General features: G+C 44.7%; 1 protein-coding gene across 1 annotated transcript in view; it reads left to right on the top strand.

Annotated features, from left to right (window-relative positions):
* CNGB3 (cyclic nucleotide gated channel subunit beta 3) overlaps positions 1-13,490 on the top strand; it is a 76,636-nt gene that overhangs the window by 54,431 nt on the left and 8,715 nt on the right. Inside the window, 1 exon segment of the mRNA XM_036337544.1 lies at positions 1,564-1,647. Within this exon segment, the coding sequence (XP_036193437.1) occupies positions 1,564-1,647 (84 nt within the window).

The raw sequence follows: 13,490 nt of genomic DNA, 5'->3' as shown, positions 1-13,490 counted from the left end.
GCAGCTTGCTTTTGTGCAGAGCACATTGTTGAGTTCAGTCATATCTATGTCTACAGAGAGAGAGGAGGGACCTGGCTTATTACTCTTAGCCACTCTAAGGTATTCAAACCTACAGATCTTCAATATCTGTATCTGTCCTACTTGCCCTCAAATGACGCCCATGTGTGCCCAGATGCTCCCAGCGCTCCCACCGCGGCCCAGGCAGCAGCAAACGCCCCTCTTGAAAGTGTTACATGTTCACCCCGGGCGTCTTGTGACAGGACTCGCTTCCACCACCAGTCACAGCAGCTCTGCTCCCTGACAGCATCCCCCCAGGCGTGCCTCTTCCATCTCCCACTGCTCTCGGCAGCCCCTCCGTCTCCTCGCCATGCTGGTTGGGCAGATTGAGGCGGCTGCCTGGTGGCCCTGGCATTTTTCTATCCGGATCACCAGAAGCTACAGTCAGTTCATCTGAATGCTTCTCACCAATGGCTACTTGAAGTTACTTCGATCACAAATTATTAACTTTCCTTATCCGTCAAGCAACCCTGAGGTCGGAACTTCATATGGATCTAGGCCAGCTGGTTGCCACTGACATTGTTGCAGAGAACGTGACTGTGAAGGGAATCAGAACCGTCACAGACAGGCATAGCCCACTTCTCCTTCCCCTACTTCTCAGCTCCCTGCAAAAGAACACCCCCCACGGGTGGGCAGGACCCCCTACGGGTGGGCAGGACCCCCTACGGGTGGGCAGGACCCCCCATGGGTGGGCAGGACCCCATACAGGTGGGCAGGACCCTCATGGGGGGCAGGACCCGCCGCAGCAGGGGGGAGAGAGTAAAAGGTCTGGGAAAGCAAGAGATTCAAAGCACCACAGAAGGGGAGGCTGTGGAGGCACCTACAGGCTTTCATTTAGCCTGTCATTCGATAAGTTACAATTCTGTGGGCAGAGATCACATCCAGGCAGTTATTCCAGCAAATAGCCTGTGTCTTACACTAACAAAGTCCATCTGAACAGTCATCACCCCCAGATCAGTGACTTTGTGTCTATTATCCTACCTTTGAGGTGATGATAATTGAGTTAGGAAAGGAAGACATCAGACTTGCAATAATATCTGACAATAGTATGAAATGTTACAAGAAAAAAAATTCAGCCAAGATTTTGATATATGAAAGTCTTAATTGCTACTAATAATTATTATCACAATCATGAGTAGCTATCATCAATGAAGCATTAGGTTTTGCAGGAGTAAAATTTTGCCATTATGAGATAAGTATTATTTCCACCTCATTTAACAGATCAGGAAACTGAGGGCACTGGCGGTTAGGCAGTAATAGAGGCTGGAGACAGGATCGAAGCCCAAATCTATTGACCAGCACCCAAACTCTTGCTGTACCATAGCTTTAGTTTGTGTCCTAAATTCTGGGTCAAGAAAAGCCCACATCCACTGGCAACTAATATTTTAGTGTCAACACAGAGTCATCTGTTGCTCATCACTCCCATTGCATTTTCGCATCCTGTGGAATCCTGGCCTTGGAGCTGCGGCGACAAGAACTGCTTTTCTCTCTCGCTTTCCTCTGCAGGGCTGTGACACCCAGATGCTTCATGACCTGCTGCTCAGGTTGAGGGCCACCGTCTGCTTACCTGGTGACTTTGTCTGCAGAAAGGTGAGTGTGCTATTCGTCACGCGCACGGCAGGTAACTAGGTACATGGAGGAGCTCAGACATAGTCAGGAGCTGGGTGTGAATTTGCCCGGCGGCCGTGGCCCAGCAATAGTGATGGCAGACAGCTCTGTGACAACAGCAGTGCTCTCTGAGCTCAACATGGGACATGACTCGGATGTCAGTACCTGCAGGACATAAATGGGTCGTCTGAAGAGTTGCCTTTTACGAACGTAAACCATCAAGCATCACACCCATTGATTCCAAACCCTTAAAGAGGAGGGAAAGCTGGAGATGAAGGGTGGGCCTGCCCTCTCCTGTCGTCCACAAGCTGTCATCTACTCCCCTTTAGCTCCTCCAGTGAGTGATAATTAACTTAAAAATAAACATTTTTAAAATGTTACTGTGATTTTCATGAAAAATGTTCCATGTTCATTATTTTTTAAAAGAAAAACATATAAAAGCACCAAGACAGAAATTCCACCACCAGAAACAACTGCTGTCCTGTGGGTTGGCCTGTCTCGTTACACTGCTTGAGGGGAAGTTTCAGAGACCTGCGTCACACTGTACTTACGTTTGAAGCTTGTCCTGTCATGTAGCATATTACACGAACATTTTACATATTTCCATCTTCTACAGCCTCGTTTTCAGAGCTGCATCCTATTTCAGTCTATGACCGTCATGATCAATTTCCAAATGTGTGCCGGCATTTAACTCTACAGGGAGCATTTTCCTACATCTCTGAAGACGAACGTGAGTGGGGGGAAGGAATGATGACCTTGGGTTTTATGTCTCGAGAGACTAAATCCATAGTCAAGACAATAACCAACATGAAAAGTAGAGGAAATGAGGAGTTTAGAGACATGAGAGCGATCCCCGATCCCCGACCCCGGAGCTCCCGGCGAGTGCGGCGAGGAGACTGCGTCCCGAGTCACCTGTGAGCGCTGCGTGGGAGGAGGCTCAGGCGCCGAGGACACAGTCCCATGGGCAGGACTTCCTGGAGAACATGACGCTCAAGCTAAGTCCGGAAGGAGGAACTGGCACGAATCAGGAGGAAATGGCACTCCAGAGAGAGGAGAGCTTGTGCGCTGGAGCAGGAGCAGGGCTGGTCTGCAGAGCGGAGCGTGCAGAAAAGACAGTGAGTCACTAGCTCGAAAGCCTCAGTATTGTTTAGTCAGTGCAACTCATTAAATGTTTGGAATACGATGAGCCAGGCACTGTGCTGGGTTCTGGGGACAAACAGCAGTGAAAAAATCAAGTAAAAGGGTTGTTCTTGTCCTCCAGGACTCAGTCCAGTGCCAGGCTGTTCGCCCAGTGACAGCAGAATCACCAGCCCCAGCACTCGGCTGGTCTAGTGGGACCCACATATCAAGCTTTTAAAAGCTCCCAGATGAGTCTTGCCCAGTTGGTGCGGCTCAGTGTTGGAGCATCCACTCAGGAACCAAGAGGTCCCCGGCTCGATCCCCAGCAGGGAGTGTGCAGGAGGCAGCCGATCCAGGAAGTTTCTCATTGATCTTCCTATCTCTCTCCCTCCCCCTCTCTCTAAAAATCAATGTAAAAAGAAGCATATTTTAAAAGCTCCCAGGCAATTCTAAAATACAGCCAAAGTTGAGAATCACTGGCTGATGGAAGAGACAAGCAATAAACAAATGAAATAAGCACTAAGTGAAATGACAAACACGTACCTCCAACACCTGCTGCTCTCCGAGGGGAAGGAAGGCCAGGCGGCGGCCAATAGAGGGCGGCTGGGCAGGCGGCCGGCATGACCTCCAAAAATCTAACGAGCCGTGAAGACCTGGAGCTGAGGCAGGACGGAGCGTGGCATGTCCCAGTGCTGGGCACGCCAGGGCAGCGGGGGAGACCGTGGACATCAGTCTCGTACAGGAGAGAGGAGGGAACTGGAGGCCAGTCTTTGGGAACCACGCGTCACAGAAGCTGACTTCCTGGAAGCTCAAGTAAAGGTCAGGGAAGAGGACCGAGGCCACACCCGAAGCGCCCAGTGTGTATGGAGGTCAGGGGGGAACCGGAGAGGGCAGCGCGAAGGAGCTGTCAGAGGCTGTGATTGATGGAAACCGAGAACATACAATCCCACGCAATCCAGTCCCCAAAAGTAGGCAGCTCGGTGATATGAAACCACGTGCGTTACAATGGGAGTGCAAACAGCCCAGCTTAAGGACCCTTTCGGGGCAGTGGCGCCTGGAATGACCCGTCCACGGTGCCCTGGCAGCAGCACTGACGGCCGAGAGGAGGCAGCGGCTCTCCTGCCACTCTGGCTGATTCCTCACGTCACACCCGTCACTCATTGAGCACAGATGCGGGGAGGAAGGGACTAGGCAGGGGAGCCGAGAGGAGAAGGCAGAGGCCACAGTGTGTTTCTCTGTTTGGCTTTGAAGAGGGGATTTGAGTCATAGTTGATAATGAGAGATGAAAGCTTGTCACTTGACCAGATTTTAGAAACCTGAATTACGCTTAGTTTTTGCTTATCATTTCCACAAACCACTGTAGCAAACGGAAAGGAAAAGAGACTCTGATCTTTGGAGGTTGCCTGAGTAACTGAAGAAACGCCAGGGCTCGGGGTTTGCTGACCTGCCTAATCCTCAGGGTCGAGGGGGGCCTCCCCAACCGCGTGGCAGCGGGGCCTGCTTCACAGCGCATCTGGGAGTTTTCCAGGCACGAGTGGCAGGATTATTTGAGTGTCGCAGTGCTCCCAGCAGCCCTGCAAACAGCTTCCCCCGGGACCTGAAACTGTGAGGGTTGCCACCCTCCCCACGCAGCTCTCGCCCTCTGCCTTCCTCCCCATCAGCACACAGCCAGCCTGGGGCGGGGTTTGATCTTGCTTTGCACACACTCCCAGACCTTGTGCTCTGAGGACTGTCTACTTCACTCACAAGCTAATTAAACTCGCAGGAAAGGCTTAAATTAGCCTAGAAATATGCAAGCAACCGTGGAAGTTTTGGTTCGTTGATTATGCCAAATCTCCTTGGAAAATTATTGAAATGATCGTTAAAAAAATAATTAAAAGTGCTGAACTATATTTAAGCACCCATTATGTATTTCTGCCTCCTGGCAGCTGTAATAACTGCCTTTGAAAAATCACTCCAGCAACTCGAGCCTCACTCCATGCGGAGAATAAGGAATCTGGCCCTGTTCTAATCATTGCTTTTCTGAGTGTCTCTTGGAAAACTAATTTTCAGGTACTTCTGAAAATAATGCATAGCTGCTTTGTTGGTTTCTAAGAGGCTGGTCTTGGTGCTGGAGGCATTGTTGGGTGTGGGCGAGCTGCATGTGTTAGAGCCCAGTGACACGGCGCTGCTGCTGCTAAAGCCGAGGCTGCCAGCCTTGTGCGGTTGCTCAACACACCAGTGTTCAAGCCTCTACCACCAGTTTTAAATAACAATAGTGATCTCTCTCCTATTTGGCCTCACTGGGGTTACTGCAAGAATGAATGAGTTGCAGGAGGGTCGAGGGGGAATAAATGGCGCTGGGCTTGGACCTGAGTGGGGTGGTACAGTGCACAGGTGATGTGCTGTGGAATTGTGCACCTGAACATGTATGATCTTGTTAATCAGTGTCACCCGATAAATCGAAAGAAAAGGGGGATGAAAGAAAGAAATGAGTTAGTATCTATGAAAGTGCTTTGTAATTATAAAGTAGGATGTTCTGATAGAAGGAATATAGGAATTAAAATAAGGAGCAACATAACTACCAGGTATTATGATTTTTAAAAGTACTATGCAAATGCAAGATATTGTTATTAGCATTGATATCATGGAAATAACCCCAATAAGATCCATCTGTATTGGAAACTTGCTTTGATATGTACATGAGAATAAAGGCATGCTTAACATCCTGCACAGGGAAAACCTAAGCACACTGCCTGCCTCGCAAAGTCAGGAGATGTGTTTTCTGGGCTCTTTCTGCTTCTACTGTCTGTCAAGGGGCTTTTGTCAGTCAGCTAAGCCAATCTGCACCTTTCCTTTCTGTGAAATGGAAATAATACTTACCCTCCCTTCCTCATAAAGCTAATGGACAGAGGAAATGAGGACTTCAGCTGTACAGAGGTTACCTAAGAAGTAGAGTGCATCAATAATTATAACACAACAACAATTTGTGTTCAGGATAACAGCCCCTGGTGTTGAAAGACTTCAAAATTTCCCAGAGAGTGGATGAGTTGTATCTCCCTTGTTCATAAATGCGTGGCTGTCTCACAAGCCTCTCTGCCCTGGAACACAGCACACATCGCCGCCATGGCAGAGCATAAACTCGAGTCCCCATTGTTTCATCCTGAGTCAAGGTTAGTGCTTCTGACCTTTTGACAATATCGAGGGGCTCACTTCAAAAATACAACTAAAAGACAAAACGGACATCATCCAGAACCACAGGAAGGCTGGCTGAGTGGAAATTCTACAACTAGAAGGAAAGAGAAAAGCACACTGAGACTCAGAGGAGGTGCAGAAGTAAAGTGCAGAGGTACGGAGGGCTGGCAACTGAGGACACAGTTGTCTTTTTCAATCGGGAGGGAGTCCCAAACTCCCGACTGCTCTGAACTCCAGTTCTGCATGAGTCTCTGGGGACCCAGACTCATACGGGGAGAAACTGGACTGTCTGGCATCGGTCAGAACACGAGGGCGGCTTTCTCTCAGAGGTGCTTATGGTGATTACCAGGACACTGAGACACGGGGCCTCTTAGGGTAGGACTGAGGAGCAGCCATAGCTGCTTGCTCCGCCCTGTTGACCCCCTAATACCCGACCCAAGCTGTGCACAGAGGCTTTTGCATATGAAAGGCCTGGCCCTTTGCAATCTGAAAATTACCTAACAAACTGCAGCTGGGTCAGAGAGACCCAGAACTTCCAAAAGAAGGCCCAAGGCCCCACAGCAGCTTGCATTGCTTCACAGCTGGGCCTCATCTAGGCATCTCCAAACCCCAAACAAAGAAGAGGAATCTGAAGATCTCTCCATAGCTCCTGCTGGGTAGCCTCAGGCAGAGGCTAAATTAGCACCTCCTTAGAGATCCAAGAGCCAGTGTACCCAATGGTCAGAGTGGGACCATCCAGATTACAACTCCTCAGATCCATAACGGACACACTCAGGGGGAAGACTCAGTGAGCACCAAAGCCCAATGAAGCAAGTCTTGCCCCAGAAGGGTGTCTCCAGCACAGAAGTCCTCCCACTGCAGACACAACTGATTCGCACAGCCAATTGGCCTGGAGGTCAATTCCTCCCAGTGATACCTACAATAATCAAGGCTTAACTACAACAAGACTGTGCACAAAGCCCACAAAGGGGTGCACCAAGAGTGTCCACCTCAGGTACTTGGGGAGGTTGAACCACTGGGCCCTATAGGACACCTAGCACAGAAAGGCACTCTATTGACACAGCGAAGCATAAAAAATGCGGAGACAAAGAAACAGGACACAAATGGCAGAAATGGAGGAAAGCAAATGACTGGATATAGAGTTCAAAACCACACTTATCAGGTTTTTCAAGAATTTTCTAGAAACAGCCAATAAACTTAATGAGACCCTCAAGAAATCTAGTGAGACCCTCGAGGTTATGAAAAAGGACCAACTGGAAATTAAGCATACACTGACTGCAATAAAGAATATGATACAGAGTTCCAACAGCAGACTAGAGGATCGCAAGAATCAAGTCAAAGATTTGAAATACGAAGAAGCAAAAAACATCCAGCCGGAAAAACAAAAAGAAAAAAGAATCCAAAAATATCAAGATAGCATAGGAAGCCTCTGGGACAACTTCAAGTGTACCAACATCTGAATTATGGAGGTGCCAGAAGAAGAGAGAGAGCAAGATATTGAAAACCTATTTGAAGAAATAATGACAGAAAACTTCCCCTACCTGGTGAAAGAAATAGACTTACAAGTCCAGGAAGTGCAAAAAACCCCAAACAAAAGGAATCCAAAGAGGACCACACCAAGACACATCATAATTAAAATGCCAAGAGCAAAAGACAAAGAGAGACTCTTAAAAGCAGCAAGAGAAAGAAACTCAGTTACCTACAAGGGAGTACCCATATGACTGTCAGCTGATTTCTCAACAGAAACTATGCAGGCCAGAAGGGAGTGGCAAGAAATATTCAAAGTGATGAATGCCAAGAACCTACAACCAAGATTACTTTATCCAGCAAAGCTATCATTCAGAATTGAAGGTCAGATAAAGAGCTTCACAGATAAGAAAAAGCTCAAGGAGTTCATCACCACCAAACCAGTATTATATGAAATGCTGAAAGGTATCCTTTAAGAAGAGGAAGAAGAAGAAAAAGGTAAAGATACAAATTATGAACAACAAATACACATTTATCAACAAGTGAATCTAAAAATCAAGTGAATGGGGGGGAGAAAATGGCAGAGGTATAAACGGACGTGTCCTGTGCCCTGTCCTGGAGCAGATAAGGGTGAGCAGCTGAAACGGGTAACATGCAGCCCGAATAGGCAGAGGATTTTCAGCTGAGAGACTGTCTGAAGCTTGGAAAGACCGAGAACCCCCAGAAACAAAAGGACAGTTGGAGACTGCGGCTGAAACCTCTCTCGGTGCGCCAGCTCAGCAGCGGAGTCTGCGCCATCTTGGGTAGCTGTTGCCGGTGTCCAGAGATCAGCTTCTAACCTGGAAACGGGATCTCAAGCAGCGTGACTGCGTGAACTCAGACGAGCACTGCTTCTTCTCACGGAAAGCAGAGAGAGAACTACATAACCAAACACCTGGAGAAGAGAGATCATGGTGAAACAAAGAACCAACCCACATATGAAAGAAAAACAGGCATCATCAGAAAAGGAAGTAAACGAAATGGAGGCAATGGAGGCAAGCAACCTGTCAGAGAAAGAATTCAGAGAAATGGCCATAAGGTGGATGAAAAAAATGGAAGACAAATTCAACAATATATGTAGGAACCAAGAGGAAATGAAGAAGAACCAAGAGGAAATGAAGAGAAACCAAGAAGAAATGAAAAATGATGCTGGGGTCCAACCCCAGCAGGTCCAGGGGTCCCCAAAGGTGTGGATGGAGTCGGCGAAGAAGGAAGGACACGGAGACAGTGTTCAGTTGATCAGCAGCCTAGCCAGGATCTCTAGCCAGGATCTCCAGCCAAGTTCTGGTCTGGATCTCCAGCGAAGTTCTGCTGTTTATTGTCTTGTTACATCCGTATTTATACCAGTTGATTTTAATCCTGTCAATTTCTATTACAAAGGTTAGGGCGTTTCTCATCTCCATTCCAGGGAGTAAAGATTATGTAGCTTAAGCATGATTGTTTGTAGTGATTAACTGCCCGCCTGGCACTTAGTTAAGGAGTTTCATCCCCTCCCTAACTTCAGGGAAAAATCCCTACCTGGGAAAACAACCTTTCTCGGAGAGGTGACCTTGGTTAAAACACACAGCGCTAAGAGGAGCAAACATATTAAGAACAATATGCTATATACGCCAGGTCCCTTGAAACATATGCTGTGCAGATGTTTCTTTCCTGCAGCGACTGTGTCAAGCAGCAAGGATGGACCGGCTTCCGGCAAAATGACATCACTAGAACTCAATAGAAAGCATCAATAGTAGACTAGAAGAAGCAGAGGACCGCATCAGCGAGCTAGAAGACAAGGTAGGAAAAAATACCCAAACAGAACAGCTTCTAGGAAAAAAAAAATTAAAAAGCAGGAGGAGAGCCTAAGAGAACTCTGGGACAATGCTAAACGAAACAACATCCGAATAATAGGGGTGCCAGAAGGAGAGGAAACTGAGAAAGGAATAGAAAACCTGTTTGAAAAATAGTAACAGAAAATTTCCCTGATATAGGGAAGAAAAAACTCACACAAATCCAAGAAGCTCACAGAGTCCCAAACAAAATGAACCTGAAAAGACCGACGCCAAAGCACATAATAATTAAATTGGCAAACACCAACAACAAAGCAAGAATCTTAAAAGCAGCCAGAGAGAGACAGAAAGTTATCTACAAAGGATCCCCCATCAGACTAGCGACCGATTTCTCAACAGAAACACATCAGGCAAGAAGGGAATGGAATGAAATATACAAAGTCATGCAAAGGAAGGGTCTGAATCCAAGAATACTGTAACCAGCAAGGCTATCAATCAAAATTGAGGGTCAAATCAGGAGCTTCACAGACAAAAACGGTCTACGGGAGTTTATTACAACCAAGCCAGCAATGCAAGAAATGCTAAAGGGTCTGCTGTAAATAGAAAAAATAGGAAACAAAGAAGGAATGCAGCGGTAAAGAACAAAAATGGCGACTAACAAGTTTCTATCAATAATAACTTTAAATGTAAATGGATTAAATTCCCCAGTCAAAAGGCATAGGGTAAATGAGTTTATAAGAAAACATGGCCCATATATCTGCTGTCTACAGGAAACCCACCTCAGAAAAAGAGACGCACACAGACTGATGGTGAAGGGATGGAAAAAGGTTTTTCAGGCCAATGGAAGTGAAAAAAAAGCCGGGGTAGCAATACTTATATCTGACAAATTAGATCTCAAAGTGAAGGACATAAAAAGAGATAAAGAAGGCCACTTCATAATACTAAAGGGAGCAGTCCAACAAGAAGAAATAACTCTGGTAAATATATATGCACCCAATATAGGAGCACCCAAATACGTAAGAAATCTTCTGGAGAAGATCAAGGGAGAGATTGACAGCAATACAATCATAGTAGGGGACCTTAACACCCCATTATCACCACTGGACAAATCCTCTAAACAGAAACTCAGCAAAGAAACATCAATCCTAAATGACTCACTACATCAGATGGAATTAATTGACATCTTCAGAACATTTCACCCCAAATCCACAAAATATACATTCTCCTCAAGTGCACATTTGTCATCTTCAAAGATAGACCATATATTGGGTCACAGACAAATTCAAGAAAATTGAAATCATATCAAGCATCTTCTCAGACCACAAAGGCATAAAACTGGAAATCAACTACAACAAAAACAATCCAGAAAAATCAAACACATGGATACTAAATAGCATGCTATTAAACAACGACTGGGTTACCAGTGAGATCAAAGAAGAAATAAAAAGCATCATGGCAACAAATGACAATGAAAACACAACAATCCAAAACCTATGGGACACAGCAAAAGCAGTCTTGAGAGGGAAGTTCATAGCTCTACAAGCCTACTGCAAGAAACAAGAAACAATGAGAATAAATGACCTAACTCTACAACTCGAAGAATTAGAAAGAGAGCAACAAAAAAAGCCCACTGTAAGCAGAAGGAAGGAAATAACAAAGATCAGAGCAGAGATAAATGACATAGAGACCAAAAAAACAATACAAAAGATCAACAAAACCAAGAGCTGGTTCTTTGAAAGGATAAACAAGATTGATACACCTCTACCCAGGCTCACCAAGAAACAAAGAGAGAGGACCCAAATAAACAAAAGCAGAAATAAAAGAGGAGAAATAACAACAGACCCCATAGAAATACAAAGGATTGTTAGAAAATACTATGAACAACTCTACTCCAACACACTAGACAACCTGGAGGAAATGGACATATTCCTAGAAAAATACAACCTTCCAAAACTTAACCAGGAAGAATCTAAAAATCTCAATAGGCCAATAACTATGGAGGAAATCGAAGCATTAATCAAAAAGCTTCCAGCAAACAAAAGCCCGGGGCCAGATGGCTTCACAGGGGAGTTTTACCAAACATTCAAGGAAGACCTAAAACCTATCCTCCTCAGACTATGTCAAAAGATCCAAGAGGAAGGAACACTTCCCAGCTCATTCTATGAAGCCAACATCACCCTAATCCCAAAACCAGATAAAGACAATACAATGAAAGAGAATTATAGGCCAATATCCCTCATGAACATAGATGCCAAAATCCTAGCAAATCGGATCCAGCAGTACATCAAAAAGATCATACACCATGACCAAGTAGGATTTATCCCAGGGATGCAAGGATGGTACAATATCCGCAAATCAATAAATGTGATACATCACATAAACAAATTGAGAGAGAAAAAAACCACATAGTCATATCAATTGATGCGGAGGAAGCACTTGACAAAATCCAACACCCTTTCTTGATAAAAACTCTCAGCAAGATAGGAATTGAGGGATCATACCTCAACATAATAAAAGCCATATATGACAAACCCACAGCCAACATCATACTCAATGGGCAAAAACTAAAACCATTCCCCCTAAAAACAGGAACAAGACAGGGATGCCCCCTCTCACCACTCCTGTTCAACATAGTACTGGAAGTACTAGCCATTGCAATCAGACAAGAAGAAGAAATAAAAGGCATCCAGATTGGAAAAGAAGAAGTAAAACTGTCCTTATTTGCAGATGACATGATACTGTACATACAGAACCCTAAAGACTCCATCAAAAATTATTAGACTTAATAAATGAATTTGGCAATGTAGGAGGATACAAAATTAATGCTAAGAAATCCATGGCATTTCTTTACACCAATAGTGAACTTACAGAAAGTGAAACTACAGAAGCAATCCCATTTAGCATTGCACCAAAAAAATTAAAATACCTAGGAATAAACTTAACTAAGGAGGTAAAAGACTTATATGCCAAAAACTACAGGACACTGAAAAAAGAGATAGAGTAAGACATAAACAGATGGAAGAATATACCGTGTTCATGGATTGGTAGAATCAACATCATCAAAATGTCCATACTACCCAAAGCAATTTATAGATTCAATGCAATCCCCATTAAATTACCAACGGCATATTTCACAAATCTAGAACGAAGGTTCCAAAAATTCATCTGGAATAAAAAAAGACCCCGAATAGCTGCAGCAATCCTGAGAAAGAACAAAGTAGGTGGGATCTCAATACCAGATATCAAACTGTATTACAAAGCCACTGTTCTTAAAACAGCTTGGTACTGGCACAAGAACAGACATATAGATCAATGGAATAGAATAGAGACCCCAGAAATCGACCCAAACCACTATGCCCAATTAATATTCAACAAAGGAGGCAAGAGCATACAATGGAGTCAAGACAGTCTCTTCAATAAATGGTGTTGGGAAAATTGGACAGATACATGCAAAAAGATGAAACTAGGCCACCAACTCACACCATACACAAAAATAAACTCAAAATGGATAAAAGACTTAAACGTAAGACGGGAAACCATAAAAATACTAGAGGAATCCACAGGCAGCGAAATCGCAAACATATGCTGAAGGAATTTCTTCTCTGATAATGCTCCTAGGGCAATGGAAACTAAAGAGAAAATAAACAAATGGGACTACATCAAAATAAAAAGCTTTTGCACAGCAAAGGAAACCATCAACAAAACAACAAGAAGACTCACTACATAGGAGAACATATTTGCCAATGATACCACCGATAAGGGTTTAATTTCCAACATTTACAGGGATCTCATGAAACTTAACAAAAGGAAGATAAACAATCCAATAAAAAAATGGGCAACGGACCTAGATAGACACTTTTCGAAAGAGGACATACAGAAGGCCGAAAGACATATGAAAACATGTTCAAAGTCACTAATTATACGAGAGATGCAAATCAAAACGACAATGCGTTATCATCTCACACCTGTCAGAATGGCTATCATCAACAAATCAACAAACAACAAGTGTTGGAGAGGATGTGGAGAAAAAGGAACTCTTCTGCACTGCTGGTGGGAATGCAGACTGGTGCAGCCACTGTGGAGAACAGTATGGAGCTACCTCAAAAAACTAAAAATGGAACTCCCATTTGACCCAGTGATCCCACTACTAGGAATATATCCCAAGAAACCAGAAATGCCAATCAGAAAGGATATATGCAACCCTATGTTCATAGCAGCACAATTCACCATAGCTAAGATTTGGAAACAGCCTAA

Source organism: Myotis myotis, unplaced genomic scaffold, assembly GCF_014108235.1.
Source record: "Myotis myotis isolate mMyoMyo1 unplaced genomic scaffold, mMyoMyo1.p scaffold_m19_p_16, whole genome shotgun sequence".
Lineage (NCBI taxonomy): Eukaryota > Metazoa > Chordata > Mammalia > Chiroptera > Vespertilionidae > Myotis > Myotis myotis.
The sequence above is the reverse complement of the archived record's forward strand: the minus strand, read 5'-3'. Positions and strand labels throughout refer to the sequence as shown.